The sequence below is a fragment of the Astatotilapia calliptera genome, chromosome 17, assembly GCF_964374335.1.
Source record: "Astatotilapia calliptera chromosome 17, fAstCal68.1, whole genome shotgun sequence".
Taxonomy (NCBI): Eukaryota; Metazoa; Chordata; class Actinopteri; order Cichliformes; family Cichlidae; genus Astatotilapia; species Astatotilapia calliptera.
In genome coordinates, this window is record NC_137438.1 from 20,887,729 (window position 1) to 20,906,650 (window position 18,922).

The window sequence follows — 18,922 nt, forward strand, 5'->3', positions numbered from 1 at the left end:
TCTGGGTCATGTCAAAGAAATTAATAAAGCACGATCATATGTATAATTTTGAGGTAAAATAATTTCATAAAAACAAATTAGCAATTTACTGATCTTTTAACATGTCCTGCTAATGTAGACTGGCCTTTATTTTGAAATTAATAATTTATTCTTGTATTTTTTTTTTTATTTTTTTTTTTTTACATAAACAGGAATTTTATGGCCCAAACTGCTCAGATTGGATGAGTTTAATGGTTTTATTGTCGTATCAGTGTGTTTGGGGATTTGAATTGAGAAAGTGTCGGCTTCCTAGCCACTAGGGGCGCCATCTGACTAAGTCACAGCCTTTGAGTGGCGAGCGTTGTAAACACTAAGTAGAAGTGGCTCAACTGTCCGGGAAATTGTTGGATTAACGTCGTTGTTGGATATTATTTCATCATAAGTGAATTAGAAATGTGCGTAAATAACAGCTAAACTTTTCTGCGCCAGATTTTAGCGCTCTAACTGCAGCAGAAGTCCGCATTAGCAAGTTGATAGCATATTGTGGCTAGCAGGCCGCGGAGCCTCGGGGTTTCCTGATCAAGTTGACACGCGTTGAGAAGTAGCGCCGTGGACGCTGCTTTCTAGCAACTCAAGTCCGTCTGCTCAATCCTGGTAAGATAAAACGATCACTCTAAAATAACTCTTTGTGCTTTAACACTAATGCTTTTGGTGGGTTTCTAGTCTCTGCGTTTTTTTTAAATTACTGTTTAAAGGATATGTAAAAAGTATATTTAAAACTTCAGCGTTAGCCGTCAATACCGCAGGGAAAATTGGATTTAACTGTTCAGATTGAGACGTTTTTATATCTGATTTATGGTAATGTATTACTAAATTTTGTTTTTGCTTCATGCATAAAGTTATAAGTAGATGTGTTTTTATCCACTGTTAGCAGCCAGCAACTGAGCTCTTTAGTACCTCGTTCTGCAGACAAAACAATAATCGGCCTTTAATTTTAGCTCCTGAAGTCTGCGGTCAGTTTGAAGTATCTGCTCATTAATTTTCCTCCGATGAGTGTGAGATAATACAGTTAGAGGTGATGAAAGGTTCCGGCCGGGCTCTCTCAGATCTGTGTGTGTAAGACACAAACTCAGACAGAGGAGAGTGAGCGGGACATGTCCGGGCAAACCTTCCTGCCTTTCTGAGTTGTCACGGTTTAGCAGCTGACTCACACAGCCGGTCAGCTGTTTGCGGGGAAAAATTACACACTCGAGGGCAAAAGCAAAGCCAAACAAGTACAAAGTGTACTGGCTTCACCTTGGCAGCTCTTTTAGGATCCTTAAAAGACAAGAAGTTTATTTGTATGCAATATCAGATACTAGTGATGTGCTCATAAAAACAGAAGACATGGGGAAGTGGTGCACACAGGAACAACAATAAGATTACTCAGGCTGAAGTAGTGAAAGTAGCACTGTAAGATAATTAGTTTAAGCATTTTGTGTATGTTCACAGTTCAATGCAGATAAAGTTAATAATAATAATCATTCATAAAATAAGGTTAAACATGTTTATTTGCCTCACATTGTTGCATTAATTAGATTATCATAGTTGTGTTAACAATTTGTGTTAAATTTTATTACATGCAGTTTAATTTCTGGGTCTGAAACGGCAAACAAAGCTTTCTTCATAATGTGGTTTTATTCCAGGTGGAAGACTGTGAGGTACAGAGGTCACAGCCACAGCAATGTGTAGACAATGTGAAACAAAATCAATAGATTAGTAATTTAATAGGAAAACGGTGACCACATGCTGTTAGTAAAACAAAAACACCTCAGAAGTTAAATCATTACAAGAAATAAGAGGGTTAATAAAAGCTACATAGTTCAGTAAAAAAGCATAAAACAATCATCTTTATTTATCTCTGGATTTATTCAACTTAGAAAAAAAGAAAAAACCTGAACAGCCAAAGCCAAAAACAATACAATTGTTTTCATTTTTGATCTGATGGATTTTGTGCTGTTAATGAAATTATGTTGATTTGCTTTAAGATGGCTGAGAATATCTCGTATTCTCAGCAGTTTCTGGTCTGTTTGCTGCTTTAAATCAGAATCAGACACTTTTGTTTATCCAGCGATCTGAAAATGAACATATGCAGACAGCGTTAAGCCAATCCTAAAGCTCAATTTTGATCCCGGTTGGAGGTTTAATTTACCCAAGATTAATGGAGATTATGATCAGATATTTAGCAGTAACCGTCAGATGCATTTTTTTTTTCCTTTTTTTTGTCAAATGAGTTGGGTGCAAAGAGCAAACCTGAACCTGGGAATACCACATAATTTGGCCCATACTAATATTTTTATGTCATGTATGTTTTGTTTTTGTTTGCTGATTATTCCTGCAAAAACAAAAAGGAAATCGTTATTAGAAAAATGTGAACTTTAAACTTATGTCCCTGGTGAGCTGGTAAATCAACAGATAAACTTATGGCTGTTTTTTGTTGAGCGTGACTTTTGAGTGCTGCTGTCATGTCTGGCGACCCCGGTGTACTGTGGTCAGGTTGGTCTTCTCCATCTCTGAGCCACTGCCATTTGTAGTTTACAGCTCTGAACTGTGTGGGTGCACTTTAAAATAAAGTCCTGCACCTCTGTGGAAACAGGGCTGTCTGTTTTTGCTTTGTTTTTTTATTTTTACAGTTTCCTATAATCCTATAATTCCTATAATTTATAATCCTTATCTTTATAATCTCTTCTGCTATTTGCACATTCTTTACTGTAAATTCCTAAGTTAATTTGTAAATTTTTGTAGTAAATTGTAAATATTGTAAAACTTTTCTTCTGTCATTTAATGGTCGGGCATTGTACAGCTACAAGCATTTCACCCCCATGTCATACTGTGTATGGTTGTGTGTGTGTGTGACAAATAAAATTTGAATTTGAATTTGAATTCCAGCAAAGTCTCACAGGCTCTCACAGGGTTGTTGGAAAATTTAAAATCCAATCAATAAGTGTCTTTTTACAGTAACCGAAAGAACAAGGTCCAGTCTTAGTCATCATAGTTAACCAGATTTAAACTAAAAAGTTTGAAACCACATTTTTGTTAATCAAAATAAAAACTAGATTTTACAGTGTTTGATTTAAAAGAAAGTCTGAATGGGCCTTTAAGCCAACCTGTCTATGTTACATTATTTAACAGAAGTCTGTGCATTTCAAAAAGCTACATTTAGAAACAACATTTTAAAAAACAGAAGTGTGAAACTAACACTGAAACACAGAAAAATATTTAAAAAAATATATTTTTGAATGTATAATAAAAAATAAACAAGGAAAAAAAGAACTGAAAACCGAAAATTAAACAAAAATAGAAATAGAATAGAAGAACTCTTATTTATGACTTATTTCAATATATTGTCTTTTAGGTCTAATTTTGTGTTTTTGACTTGAGACCAGAAAGAAAAGGTATATGTAAAAAAACACTTTTGGTTGGAATAAATAATAAATTGGAGAATTACGTATTGCGCTGATCTTCCCGGTTTCCTGTGCTCAGATCAAGCAGGTGTTGTGCCCCTGATTTGGCACTGGTTATCTGGCTAAGACTAGTCCTGGTTAGTGAGATAACCAGCACTCTGGTTAGTGTGGTTATGTAACTTTGATAGGATGAGTCAATGCAGACTAGCCCTGGCTTGTCTACAGAAGCTCTATGATTGAATCAGCTGTTCCAGTCCTACAGTACAGCTGAGTCAGGGCATGATAGGCCCCAGTCAGACTAGGCCAGGCCTTTAAACTGGTCTAGTCCTGACATGTCTGAGCAGGTCTATAAGAGGCTGCAGCTCTGCCCTGCTCCACTCTTTCTGCACTTTATCTGCCTTTATTTGCACAAGATGAGCTGCTAAAACGGATTTATTTCCCCTGCATATACATAAGGTAAGGTAAGGACTTCATTTTATTCCTTGAATACTGGAAAACATTTTAGACTTTTAACAGCTGATTAATTAAGCATTAACCTGGTGCTAATGCAAAAAGACTGGATGGTTATTGAGTTGATCTGTCTGTCAGGTGTTGTGTCAGGACTACACGTTTGTGTTGTTAAAAACAAGCAAAGATTCAGTAACTTTTTAAGCAAAACTGACACAAAAGGTTAGTACAAGCTTCTTTGAATGTTTTCTGTAAATATGTGTTTTATATCGGTAAGTAAATTCTGTTAAAGTCTGACAGTGTGATGTTTTTTTACATTTTCTTGCTTTATTTGCCTGTTGAAAAATGTTGAAAAGTGACATTCTGCTCTGAATGAAAATTTGTGATGCACCGGTTATGAAATCCTGGCTCGGTATCAGTGTGGCTGGGAGCCTGTGCACATATCTGTGGTTATTTATATTCCGGTTGTACATCACAGAAACAAAGAGATCTTCCATAACTTTGATTTTAGAGCTTTTCATCTTAACACCATGTCAGGTCACAACTGATCAGATACTGTAAATATGAGCCACTTACATCAGTAAATGTCCTGTTAATTACAGTCACAGGCAATATCTGCACTGATACCTGTGCTCCTGAGTTTACAGTTGAACTCAGTATTTAGATCAGATTATTGCTCAAAGAGGTTTCTGCCCTCCACAAAAATAAAAATCACCAGGCTTTAGGGCTGTTCGATATAACGATATGAAAACATCTATGGTTTCATGTTACGCTATTGTTTGTTTTGTGGTGTCGCTAAACAAGCTGTTTACGGCTAGGGCTGCTACAAACGATTATTTTGATAGTCGACTAGTCACCGATTATTTTTGCGATTAGTCGACTAATCAGATCATGCATCCATTGGATGTAGAACGTACAGCTTATTGCACCAGCATGCGTCTGCTCTTATATAACTATCATTAGCTTACAGCTTTAAGTGTTTAAGGTATGTGCTAACTAAAACTAAAGACAAGATGATAGTTTATTAAATTTTAATGAAATTTGCAGATTGTTTCTGTGACGTTTAATAAACTCCTTGCTATCTAAAATATAACAGGACACCGGAGTATATTCTCGAGCATCTCACACATCTGATAATCTGTTGTCTGCTTGACGTTTATTCAGCTGTGTAAAAAGTATAACTTTAATCTCAGCCAAACTGATTTACTCAGGAACAAATAAAATACTAAAAAAAGCCAAACAATAACATTTTTAAGTTATCTAAGTGACTTATATATCATGTTTAATCTGAGTAGCGAAAGACGGCGGTGGGTTTGAAAACGATTTACCAGGAGTCCGTTGTTCTCACAGGCTCTAGTGAGCCTTGCCCCTGGCTAGCTATCGCGCTAGCTTTTGAAAATATGTGGTGTCTTGATAAACTGAGCAGATATTTGAGGTTTACACAGCTACATTCTCACCTGAAAATATGTTAAACGTTTATTTTGTGACCCAGAAAGAATAATAAGAGTAATATTAAAACTAACTAGCTGCCGTCATTGTTGGAAACTGAGCTGGGCTGCACTATGAATTCTGGGACACAGCTTCTTCTTCTTCGGGATTTAACGGCAGCTGGCATTTTTTGTTTATCAAATAGGGAAATACACAAACTTCGGTCAGGTAGGGTGCCTCAGACTTTCAGGTGAAGATGCACTGATCCATTCCTAGTGTACAAGTACCTTGACTGCAGGTGTTTTCAGTACAGAATTCAAATCCCGTACCAGTCTTAAATGAATAAGCTGAATTTTGTAAATGCACAAATGATTATTTTTTGCTTTGCTGCATCACAGAGTAATGAATCTAATAATCAGAGGACAGATTTCAATAGATTGGCCATATTGATCTGCTTTTTCCATTACTGATATCTGATTCAAGTATCAGCTCGACACGTGAGTGGTTTCTTCAGTTAAATGATCCACAGTTGGAGGCTCAGCAGCCCTCGTCCAGGGCCGAGGTTTTTCCTCCAGATGTGTTTTTGTGTAAGCAAAATAAAAACACAGAAAAGGAACCGGCTGCTCTCAGTCAACACCAGGCGGTCGGCATGCTCTGTATATTTTAGATATTTTATTGTTTACTCTATTTAATTTGTAAAATATGTGTACACACACACACACACACACACACACACACACACACACACACACACGTACACATACACATTTAGTATTCACATTCAGTAATATGCATACACTCTTATATTCATATAATTCTCAGATTTAGCCGTTCTTATATTTTGCTTGTTCTTATGTTATTATACTTTTGCACACCTCTGTTGCTTGTGAAGCTCACACACAAGAATTTCACTCACATGTACTGTACCAGTGTACCTGCACATGTGATGTGACAATAAAAGTGATTTGATTTGCTTTAAACAAACCTGCATCATCTTAAAAGGTTAAATTAACTTTTTAAACCAGGCAGATTAAACACAGACGAAGAAGATGATAATATTTATACAGTAAGCCTGGGATTATACTTTCTGTATCCGGGTTTATATTGCAGTGCCGCAGATGGAGGGGGAGGACTTCAAAGAAATATAACTAATGCTAATGATGAATGCCTAATCTGTCTTACGCTGTGAAAAAGATTTACTTTAGGAGCGCTTTTTCCAAATCTATTATGTTTAAAAAATACTGTACTGGTTTATGTAATCTGTCATAATCTGCTGTGTGTTGGCGTGCAGGGACAATCAGCTTCACCATGTCAGCCGACAGTGATACCAACACCTGGACCACGGAGGACGACAACAAACTGGTGAGGGCGGCAAGTTCCCGACTTCTTCATGTGCTCGTAACTCTTCACTGACTGTGTGACTTAACGTTTTCCTCTCTGTGTGTGTTCAGGTGAGACCAAAGGTAGAGTTCTGCTCTTTGCTGCAGCACGCTGGAGCCACTAAAGATGTTTTCACCATGAAGGAGGTACAGCATTTCCATTTACTGCTCCACATTTCACCGGGAGCTTTGAGACAGTCTTTTTGTTGGCTTTGATGTGTGAGGGGTGTCGTCAGGTGGTGTTAGGACTGTTACCGGACCTGCATTCACAGACAGCAATGAATGAATGAACCCAGAACTTCCTTTACTACCACTGCCCCCTCCTGCCTAAAACACCTGCCTCATACTGCATTTGCACACTTTATGATGAAACATTGCCACCTTGTGGTGAAGTTTGTAGTCATACGTTGCAGATAGTGCGTGAGATTAAATATGCTTTTTCTGTCCAAAAATCTGCTATCACAGCAGCCAAAACATTAGACACAGCTGTAATAAAATCGGCTCAGTAAAGTAGAATGCAGGATGAGCTCAGCAAAGTAAAAATTATAAAATGTGATATATATTGTCTCTGGTGGTGTTACGATTACATATTTAAAAATCGTTATCAGAAACGTGCATGTCATCTTTATTCGGCCAAGTTTGTGCACACTTACAAGATATTTGAGTCCAGTTCACTTTGCTCTTTGGCATGCAAAAAAAGAAAAATGTTTTAAAAAAAGGCAGGATGTAACGAAAGACAGAATAAAAAAGCAAGTTGCAGAAAGTCTTAAGAAACTTTACAAACTATAAGTGGAAAACTATTTTAAGTGTTTGATTGTTCTTTTTGCTTTCGTACAGCTAAACAGGAAGCAATTTGCTCATCGCGCGTCAATAGCGGATGTTCCAGGCTCTGGTTGCCTAGGTAACCCCTTTATTGTATTTACTACACTGAACTGCGCTCTTATTCGCTTCAGTTGCTTCTCTGAAAGGTTAGAAAAGTCTGAAGGCTAGCGTGGGACCCGCCCACCCCGAGTTGCCGGAGGTGATTTCGCACGCTGTCGTTGCTGTCATTGACATTTGTGGTACTCTGTTGACACGTCACTGCTGGTTGCCCCTGAAAGTTTCAGACTCTGCCGTTATTGCTGATATCGTGATTGTGACCAAGCTGCTCTTTTCCATGGTACACTGGTGTGATCGAGCTGCGTGGTAGCTGGAAATTACTGGTCACTGCGAAGATCTATTACCAATGCAGGAAAAATGGTGTTTTGGCCTTTTAATGAAGACGGCGTGAAAAAAGGAGAACTTTGAGACTCACCCCAGCTCTCCTTTAGTTCATCCTCATGATTTTTCCAGGATTCCCTATTCGACTCCTTTTCCCTCTCAGTCTCATGTCTGCAGTGCTTCCCACATATAGACACTTTTTAATTTCTGGGCAGTCCCCCTGCCCGTGGTCTTTTATTTTGAAGGTTAAATCCTTGTCATTTGCATCCCACTCTTATGCCAATCTTCAGTGTCATTTTGATTTTCTCTTTTGCAGTTCACAAACCTTAGCTCCACCATCGTGGAATCCAAATGGGGGCAGTGGTCTTCGTTGTGTTAAGCTCTATAAACAGACCCTGCGGTTGTATTATTTTTTTGCACCGTTATTTATTTATACATTGTTTTGTTTTCTTTGTGAGCTCATCATCTGTGACTTGGATTTCTTTTTTCTCATTTGTTGCTGCAGCTTAGATGTTGAGAAGAAAACGCCCACTAACAAAAGCTACAAGCAGCCCATATTATTAGGATTTTTCATGCATATTAACGATTTTTGGTGCGTTTAAAAAGGAAATAAAATTTGTTTTGGAAAATACTTTACTAATAAATTCCATGTTTGCTCATCAAAAGCTCCAAAACCAACAGGAACATGCAGAGTTTCCAGTTTTGAGGCAAGATAAACGCTGTAATTATATGTGTGATCAACAAAGAACACCTGAACAGTATTTTCTGGATGTAGAGAAAAGAGAAGAAACTCAGCTTATCCTTTTTCAGAGTGCATAACTTCAGCTAATCTGACTGCAGTCTTGTAATGGTGGTAAAATTGCTGATGTTTAAAAACCACAATAACAAAACACCCAAACGTAATAATTAGCCTGTGCATCCTACAATCATCCCACGATGTATCTCTGTGTTTTTGCAGGTAATGTTCTACCTGGGTCAGTACATCATCCAGAAGCAGCTGTACGACCAGAAGCAGCAACACATCGTCCACTGCGCCCAGGATGCTCTGGGCCGTGTGCTGGGAGTCGACAGCTTCTCCGTGAAAGAGCCGCGGTGAGTGAGTGGTAGAGGATGAAGCTTTTGGTCCTTCAGACTCACTAAAAGGAAAAAAAAACCCTTTAAATAAAATATGTGATGTTTTCTTGTTTCAGGGTTCTGTTTGCAATGATCACCAAGAACCTGGTGGCTGTCAGGAGTCCAGGTAGGAATCGCATTTTGCACACGAGGCACATTATTAAATACAGCTACACCTTTGTGGTCCGAAAATATCCAGTCTTACATCCCCTGAAGTGCCCACAGGTGGAAAGCCAAGGGGCTAAAATTGAGCTGTTTTGGTTCTGTGTAAACACCAATTGACTCCAAATTAACTTGTTTTTCTGACTTTTGGGGAAGAAATGTTAGACCTGTGTTTGTGTATATATAGATGATATCCTGCTGGTCTGACTCTGACAAACACTCTCTTTAGAATCAACAACAAGTCTGAGTGAGCCGCACAGCAGCAGCCAGACAGACAGAAGGACGGAGGTAAGACGCACACCATGTTTGGATTCTCTACGTCTATTGTGTTTTTGCCAGATAAACCTTCGGTATTTCTAGCCCGGGTTTGTTCCTTCACATTTACGTACCTTCAGCTTCCTTTCCCTCGCTGTGAGCGCAGCATTTAAGAAGTTTAGAATAAACTCGAAGTAGGGCTGGGCGATATGACCCAAAATTCATATCTCGATATTTTTTAGCTGGATGGCGATATAAGATATACATCTCGATATTTTTTTTAAGCCATAAAGTAAGAACAAAAAGAGAGTTCTTAGTCAAAGCTGTGTCCCAGATGTCACACAGGCACTTTTATTAACATAGAGCAGATGTACATAAAATTTACTCAAAAATAAATTATGAGCATTTATTAAATAATCATGCTCCATAAATAAAAGAAAACAATGTTGTTTTTATGCATAACAAAGAGCTCACAATTGTGCAGTCAAAATGTAAACTAAAAGACGCTGAGCATAGTAACAAAGACAGATTTCACAGCTGCTCTGTTCCCAACTTGTAGTGAGTGACTGACAGCCTGGAGTTTGAAATCCGCTTCGCAACCACGTCTCTTAACAGGTGCCATTTATGGTCCTTATACACAGTAGGGTAATATTACGTTGAAGCACAGTACGTATCACTCCGCAAGGCTCAGCCGTAATGCTCCGACAATCCATCAAGCGGTGCAGCTCCGTAGCTTACCAAAGTCGTACTAAAACATTTTTTGACAGATTGCTGAGCGCCGTGTTCCACATAAAATCGGTTCGCGGCCATCAAGCACAACCAGAATTCATACATAAGGCGCGCTGTCAACTTTTGAGAAAATGAAAGGATTTTAGTCCGTGCAGCCCCTCTGGGCTGCATGGCGTTAGCGTGGTTAGCTCGTTAGCGTGGTTAGCTAGCTAACACATTGACGCCGTCCAGCCCCACGCACGGGGCGATGCGCAGTAACTCGTTAACGGAGATTTGCCGTGTCCATCTTGTCGCTTCCTGCAGGTGAAGCGATGGGGGAGGAGGGGGAGTTGTGTTCAGTGAAAGAGAGGCGAGGCCGAGTAACGTTGCGTAGAGACGGAAGTGGACGAAAGAGAGGCTTGCGGCTCCACAAGTATAATTATAACGTAACATAGACTATATCGATATAAAGGATATTGTCAGATCTTATATCTCGTATAAAAATATATCGATATTTTTTAAAAACTCGATATATCGCCCAGCTCTAACTCGAAGTAAAGTTTCACCTTGTGCTATTCACACAGGCTATTTTGGACCATTTTACAAGCTCCAACCTCTGAACCATTCCAGCTTACGAGAGAATTACTTCCAGGTGCACTCAACTCCAGTTATGAGTCCACCTAAGAAGCAAAAACACTGCTGCAGTCTTCACTGAGGAATATATTTACCGACACTTTCACAGACTTCCTTCTGAATTACAGAAAGAAACATTCTACTCTTGCTGAGCACTCAAAACGCTATTATAGTGAATTCCTGATTGAGTTGGAAACTCAGATTTCCAACTCAGAAAGTAAAAGCAGTCCCAGTAACCCCAGCTTAACAATCCAAGAGGGTGGCGGTGAACGTAAAGAGCAGGCAAACTGTAAAACTTTGAATTTGTGCTGCTGCTGTTTGTGGCTAAATAATCCAAACGCACACTTTAACCACGAACGAGCTGCAGCAGAATTTTTACAGACAAAAAAACACCAAAAACCAACAAACAAAGTGTTTTGCTGTATTATTAGTTAACTCAATTGTGTCATTAGAACACAAGCCACGTTATCCTATTAACACACATACTCAGACACATCTGGCTGCACACCAGGAAGCTCCAGTCTTTCCTTCTTGCCTTTGTGTGACTTTTTTGTTTTGTGTTTGGGAGAAATTGAACCTTTTGGGGATGATGATCATAAACAAATCTAATGTGTATGATCTAATTTAAAAGTCACATGGAATTTGGTGATTATTCTATGGCCCAACAAGAGTTTAAAAGTTTGAAAATCAGCTCAAAAACGTGTTTGTGCTTTCAGGCGGCAGAAACAGAAGGTTGCTCTTCATCGCCTGACAGGAGGAGGAGAAGGAGGAGGAGAAGGTGGAGCTGCAGGAGCAATGAGCCAGGTGAGTTTCTCCTCAAGATGTACCAGCACTAACTCCACCACCATTTCATTCAAGGTGTTTAACTGTTTAACCAAACTCCGCCCACCTTTTGTCTGCAGGTCCCTCACACAGTGTAGACGAGGGGGATGTTGAAGAAGACTCGGAGGAGGAGGAGGAAGAGGGAGGCACGAAAAGGAGACGGTCTGACAGCTACTCGCTGACGTTCGACGACAGCCTGTCCTGGTGTGTGATTGGAGGACTTGGGAGCGGGCGAGAAAGACACAGCAGCCAATCATCTGACTCGCACAGCACAGTGAGCATGACGCACAATCAGTGGTTTATTGAGCCTGTGTTGATGTATAATGTGTAATGTGGACTCTGTGTGTGTTTAGTCTGGGAGGTCAGAGGTCACGGACGCAGCGTCAGACTCTGACAGCGACAACTTCAGTGTTGAATTTGAAGTCGAGTCCATAGATTCAGATGATTACAATGAAGATGATGCTTCTCTCTCTGCTGATGATCAGGTAAGAACCACTTAATAGACCGAGCTGGCCATTAAACATCTACCTTGGCTCGACAACGTTACTAATAGCCATCTTGTCTGTGTGCTGCAGGTATATGAGGTCACAATCTTCGAAGCAGATGACGACGACTCCTTTGATGAAGACACAGAGATTACTGAAGCTGTGAGTTGCTGCACAAACACACAGATGACACAAAGCCACACACTTACGCAAGTTGTTCAGGTGTAATGGAGTGTTTTCCTCTCAGGATTACTGGCGCTGTGCGAAATGCGATGAGTTGAACCCTCCTCTGCCCAGAAACTGCCTCCGCTGCTGGGATCTGCGCCAGGATTGGCTACCTGATGTGTCCGTCAACTGTGCCTCCTCCAGCCCTAAAGCCCTGCCCACAAAGCCGACCAACCTATCAGCTGCCAAAGAACCTCCAGGTAAATCTTATCATGACTACAGAGACCAAAGTAGTTTGTTTTTAGAGTAATGCTGTCAAAAAGGTGCAAACGAAAGAAGGGGGACACAGACGTTTCAAAAGTCAATCAAGTTTGGACTCCTTCATTTAACATACCCCCCCAAAAAAAACAAAAACCAAAAAAAGCACAGAGCCGGTGTTTTCAAATAACAAAGGGAAATCTCCAGTGAATCAAAGACGAGTGTAAAGGTTAGAAAACCCCCAGAATATCTTCAGTCTATAAAACCAGGTCAGATGTCCCTGTGTGCCAATGTCAACACACCTGTGCAGAATTACACATCACTCAGATTATTTCATATTAGTCAGACACAGCCTACCTAAAACCACTGGTGATGATTGTCTACATCAGAATACCGAAGCGACAATTTAGAAAACCAATCATTAGGCAGAGAGGAAAAAGAGACAAGCTGCTGCTGTACACCTCATCTCAGATCTATGTAGCTGATACTCGATTTTTGATGCACATCCCTATCTGCACACACTTTCTAATGAATAGCCAATCACAAAATGAATGTAGAAATCATTTTCAAGTCTCTTATTATTATTATTATAATTAGTAGTAGTAGTATTAGAAATCGAATAATTTAATTAAAAACGCTCTAGAAGAGCACAGAGATGTTCAGGTGAGAACCTGCAGGTGCTGACTGGCTCACTTTTTCCTCAAGTGGCCACTAGAGGAACTGCAGCTTGCTGTCAGTTTTATCTTCGGTGACAGACAAGCTGCTAATCGATTGATTGATTTGTGTCCTGCAGGTTCTGACATGGAGGAGAACGGAGTCGATGTTCCAGATGGGAAAAGATTAAAAACTCCTCCTCTGCACTCACAGTGTGCGTCCGACTCCACCTGCTCCTCTGCCGCTGCTGACTCCGCCTCCTCCGCACCAAACTCCCAGGATCTCCTCTCATGCTCCCAGCCTTCCTCCTCCTATTCACAGGAGAAGCTCTGGACTCCCGAATCCCAGCCCTCCTCTTCCTCACACTCATCCTCCATTGATTCTCAGGAGCTTCTCCCACCTTCCCCAGCTCCAGCTGCAGCTCCAGCTGCTCCTCCTACCATGCAAGTCCCCGATATGGAGCGCAGCGTTTCGGCGGAGTGGCGTCTGCCGGACTCGTGCCTGGACCCCTGCCTCATCTGTCAGTCGCGACCAAAGAATGGCTGCATCGTGCACGGACGGACCGGACACCTTATGTCCTGCTACGTCTGCGCCAGGAAGCTGAAGAAGAGGAACAAACTGTGCCCAGTCTGCAGGCTGCCCATCCAGTCTGTCATCCTCACCTACCTCAGCTGAGACCACGCCCTTGCCCCCACACACCGCCCATTCATGTGAGCATTCACAGCTGGTGTTCTCACATGTGGACTTCCACAAACTTCAGAATAACTGCAGATACTTTGACTAAATCCCAAATAAAATAAACTTTCAGTTCTCGGGCACATGCGGGCACTTTCTTCAAAACTGAGAAGATTTTCTTGAAAAAGTTAATAATTCTGCTATTTGAACTGTTTCTCTGACCTTGAACCTCTGGAATGAGCCCGTCAAGGGTCTGTCGGGTAACGCCAAGCTTCCCTTTGCTTCGGGTTTCTCTTCTTTCTTTTTTTTTTTTTTTAAATGGTTGGTATCGTTTCTTCTGTTTTGCTTTCTGTATTTTGGCGCAGCTTACATAAACACTCATCTTCACTGGTCAATCTCAGGTCCACGCCCTCTAAAGCTCCACCATCATTATGAAAGTCCTACAAACAGAAGCCCCCAGAATTTCATATGAACAGCAGTGGAAAAAGACCAGAATATTAGATCTGAGATTTTTCTTTTTCCTGCTGCATTTTAAAGACTTTTTATTTAAAAATAGTTTAGAACCTCACAAAATTAACTAAATCTATAAATATTGGTGAATATTAAGAAACACAGCTATGACTTTATTCTCAAAACACCTGTGTGTGGTGTTAAAGAGATGCCACCTTAAACCAAGGCTGAGTTCAACCTTAATGTAATACCATTTCGCACCACAAGATGGTGCATGAGTAAATGTAAACTTCATTTAATGGCAGCATATATTGAAAAATGGAAGTAATGCTAAAATGAATGAAGAAACTGCTGGTGGTGAAAACTAAATTTGGCAGAGGCTATTTCTGAAAAGTTTTAGAAATTTTCTTCACTAAATCAATCAGAAAACAGATGGAGGTGGAGCTCAAATGTGAGAAGTTGTAACTTGTTGAATGTTTTTGTGTCACCTTGAAATTTGATGGAAACATCTCCACAGCTAGCTTTCAGACATTTTGTAGATCTTTGAGGTTTTTTAAGAAGACATTTTAAAAAATGAGAGATTTTTGTTGTCAGTTATTTTGAGGCTGGTGTGGCGCTCTGTGGCAAAGAGAGATATTTTTAGAATGTGTTAATTATATTTTGTATGATGCAAACTTTAGAAGCATCGGCCGCGTCTTGTAAATGGCACTCGACCCTGAATCATTTCTGCGCCAGCTCTCTGTCGCCTCCGCCAAGCTCGCTCGCTCCTGGATCGCCTCGTTCTGCATCTCAGCTTCTCCCTTGAGAGGAGGTCACCTTAACCGGATTAAAAACCCAAAGGGCTCTGACGCTGCATGGTGCATGACGCTGCCGACATCTGAAAGTGTCCGGGGGTGCTAACATCGAGCAGTGCTTTATTTTAGCGGCATTTAATTTCTGACCCTTTTTTGGGAAGTGTCATTGAAAGGAACCCAAATTCATTTTCATGCATATATTTAACTACTGGAAATTTCTTTGACATGTTTTCAGGTTTTTCTGGAAATTTCTTTGAAAGTTGTTTAATTATTGAGAAATTATTGCCGTTAAAATGGAGTGTTGAACATCTTTGATATTTATTTATTTAAAATACTCAAGTTTATTTAAGAAATGTTTCTGAAAGCTTTTTTTGGATAATAAGATAAATTTAATGTTTCCTGTGAAACTAAATAAAGTTTTACTTCTCTAACCACGGGTCTGTCATTTATTTACATTACAAACACACATATTTTAAGTTTGGAAATACAATTCCCAACAATCTTCACACCTTTTGTATCGGGTGAGAAATATAACCGTGTCCTAAGGATTGGTAATTACCACAAGGTAAAGCACGTGAATTTTTGCTATTAACGCTACGTCCACACTAATGCTTTTTCGTATGAAAACGCATCGTTTCTCTCCGTTTTGGCCTACCGTCCACAGTGTAGCGATGTGTCGGTCGCGAACAAAACGGCTCTTAGAGCCGGGTCTTTGACGTGAACGACGCGATCCGGGTCCTCATTGCAAACCGTGGGTTTGGTGTTTTTTTTGTTTTGTTTTTTCTTTCTCTCACCCTCTCTCACACTTTTTTTCTGCTTCACTCCGCATGCGAGCCTTGTGCTTTGCGCTGGGATGAGGAGAAAGGGGCGGTAGTTACACTCAGTAGCACAGGAACAGAGCAGGAGGGAGAGACAGAGAAAGAGCCAGGGACAACATTACATTAGAAAGGTATAGTAATCATCCACAACTATTTTCAGTTGTGGATGATAAAGGATTCAGAAAGTTTATTCATGCAGGCCCATATAACAGAGAATATGCATCTTCTTTTTGTTTTCATATTTTAATTTATATTTAATTGTGTTGTGGTTTGCAGTGTTTTGTGTTGTTTCACTTTAAATTTGTTTAAAAGGAAAAAGCTGAAAAATTAAATAGTTAAAAGTTGAAATGGGTTTGAATGAAATTGTTTTTTGTATTATATGATTTATTTATTACATTTTATGTGGAGTGAATAAATAAATGTCTATTTATGGTGGACCCTAGAGACAAAGCACGTACAAACTTCAAAACACGTACAAACCCTGAAGCACGTAAAAACTCCAAAACAGGTACAAAAGACAACAGAAGTGCTCCAGGATGCTAGGCGCAGTGTTGAGCTTTTGTTAGTGGCGACACAAGCCAGCAAGTACCAACGACCGTATTTGGTGTGTGGTAGTAACAGGTAAATTAACTTTTTTTTTTTTTAAAATTATTTGAATATATATGAGTGCCTGTGTATAAATACACAAACAATACACACATGCTTTCAATTGTGTAATTTAAGTGATCTAGGTAGCTCTGTTTTGAAGTTCAGTTAACGCTAGAAATGTTTTGGAGTTTGTACGTGCTTTGTCTCGAGGGGCCACCGCTTATATTTATATATAAACATATATAAATAAAACCACTTTTTTTACATTAGTAATTCGTTTTGTGCATAATTTTATATTATTGTTAATAATAAATTAATTAAAGCAGCAAAACAATCTGAAGATCCGGTTCGGACCCGAAAGAGCCGGCTCTTTTTAATGAGTCAAGCTGAAAGATCCGGTTCTCTAAAAAGAGCCGGAAATCCCATCACTACCACACTGGGACGGCGTTTTCAAAACGCTCTTATGCGCAGTGTGGGCAGCGAAAACAGACATTTGAAAACGATGACGCATGTTAGTCATGTGATGCAGTCATGTGACCAATTAAACAAAGAGAGTGGAGGGCATTATACAGCAGTTGGGTTTTTTTGCTCTCAATTTTGACAGCCCTATTAAAGGTTAATATCAGTCTGTACATGCTCCAGATAGCTTTTCTTCAAATTCTTTAAATCTCACTCGCTTTGCCAACTTTGTAGTTTTATGTTACTCGCAGCAACAACTCCACTTCATTGTTAGTCCATTTAAAAAACTCGGTGCTTTTCCTCGACATTTTGCCGCGACGTTTCAAAGAGCCGCAAAGTAAATAAACGGCATACAGAAATGAGGCAGGCCGAATCATCTTGCGTTTCACGCATGCGCAGTACTGGAATGTAAGAGTTTTCGGTCGTTTCAACGTGGACGCACAACTCTGTGAAAACGACTGAAAACGCCAGTGTGGACGCGGAGCATTTTCAGACGAAAAATCTATTCGGGCTAGTGTGGACGTAGCAGTTTACAGTTATTTTCTAATGTCTTTACAGTTACTGTTTTTACACAACTGCGTGTTGTACGAATTCTCCCCCATCTTCTCTTCATATTTCATGTCACAAATGCTGTGTATTTGCCTTACCTCAGACTATTTGTTGTTTTTTAGTTGAATATCATTGTCTGTGTGTTACTGACTGTCACTGTAAAGAACGAGGAGAAGGACAGCACGTCCACTGTCCCACCGAAGTTGGGACCTCTTAAACAGAATGCAACAAAGCTACTTCAGTCTGCCGAACATCAACCTGTATCCACGCGTCAGGAAGCAGACGGAAGGATGAATATGTAGAAGAAGCGTCAGACCTCCAGACATTAGAAGGTGAGGTAGAAGAAGGCCAAAGATAGCTTTTGATGAGCCTGAGAAGGGAGAGTGTGATCTGCTGTCACACCATCCCTGCTCAGAGGATAAACCTCTGGAACGTGAGACCACACAGGCTGGCAGATCCCTAGCTGATCCACAATGATATTTGGGTGTCGCCACTTTAACTCTGCTCAGGGTCCTCATCTATGTCCTCCTTTGAGCTTCCATGTTCTTGCTTCCAATATCTGACCTTCTTCCACCTCATCCCCTGACAGCAGAGTATGACTCCATTTCCAAATGCTGTAAAATGCTATCTTCCTCACTCAGCCTTCTGTCATGTTAGTGCCACGGATGACCCAGGTTTAGGTGAGTGTCAGGTGCTGCAAAAAGCTCGACTATGAGATGTTAAAAATTATGATTTAATGTTCAGACGTGTCTTTGTTTCATTCCGTTGTTTCAGGTTGTGAAACTCCTGAAGTTAAAAGACATTTGAACCAGAAAATAGTGTAATAAAAGCCCTGATGTCTGTTATTTAATCATTATACTTAAATAACCTAAAGAATTTTCAATCCCAAAACATTTTTATTTTGGGATTACAGGAGAATATACTTACAACCTATGAAACGTACATTTCTTATTAACCCCCCCCCCCCCCCCCCCCCAAAAACAGAATACATTTTGTTCAGGTGCTGTGTCAATAAGCTGGCTTACAGTAAGCAGCCTCTCCTGTTGAATGACTAATTTTTCCACTGCCCTTTGTTCTGAACCCAGTGATCTCCACTAGGTTTCCTGGAAAAACAAAGAGGAAGTTCTTAAATATGATTCCTGTATTCTCTATCCATTCCTTGGAAGTTTCCTTATCCAACATATCCATGACGCCTCTCTGTGTGAGGCGCCCTGAAACCCTTAAAAGCAGCTCATTCTGCTGCTCTCCTCTCACTTCACTTCGCTGCAGTCGGAGCTCGTCTGGACTTTGGGAACAGTACTGTTATTCTGACTGCATTTTCCAGCTGCAAAAATGGCTCAGATCAACATCTGCCTCAAACACATCTTCACTGTCTTCAACATATTCTTCATGGTGAGTAAAACAGAAATAACCACATTTGCCTCCTTTTTTACATGTAAATGAAACCAAAGCTTAGAA

At 40.1% G+C, this 18,922-nt stretch overlaps 1 protein-coding gene across 2 annotated transcripts; it reads left to right on the top strand.

Annotated features, from left to right (window-relative positions):
- Positions 1-298: 298 nt before the first annotated feature.
- Positions 299-15,481, top strand: LOC145421246 (E3 ubiquitin-protein ligase Mdm2-like). Of its 2 annotated transcripts, XM_080291285.1 has the most exons (13): positions 323-633; positions 6,589-6,659; positions 6,749-6,823; positions 7,514-7,577; positions 8,835-8,968; positions 9,067-9,116; positions 9,381-9,439; positions 11,464-11,551; positions 11,650-11,843; positions 11,923-12,054; positions 12,145-12,216; positions 12,302-12,479; positions 13,271-15,481. In XM_080291285.1, the coding sequence occupies exons 5-13, from the start codon at positions 8,838-8,840 to the stop codon at positions 13,804-13,806; spliced, it is 1,440 nt and encodes a 479-aa protein (XP_080147411.1). In that variant the 5' UTR covers positions 323-633; positions 6,589-6,659; positions 6,749-6,823; positions 7,514-7,577; positions 8,835-8,837; the 3' UTR covers positions 13,807-15,481. The 2 variants fall into 2 exon arrangements, with proteins under 2 accessions (XP_080147410.1, XP_080147411.1); XM_080291284.1 differs by lacking the exon at positions 7,514-7,577 and having other exon boundaries at positions 299-633.
- Positions 15,482-18,922: the final 3,441 nt, after the last annotated feature.

Excerpts from the sequence above, each read along its gene's own strand:
- LOC145421246 (XM_080291284.1), top strand. The coding sequence starts at position 6,606 with ATGTCAGCCGACAGTGATACCAACACCTGGACCACGGAGGACGACAAC. Across the intron at positions 12,055-12,144 it reads CTCTCTCTGCTGATGATCAG|GTATATGAGGTCACAATCTT; the intron begins GTAAGAACCACT and ends TGTGTGCTGCAG. Across the intron at positions 12,480-13,270 it reads AGCTGCCAAAGAACCTCCAG|GTTCTGACATGGAGGAGAAC; the intron begins GTAAATCTTATC and ends TGTGTCCTGCAG.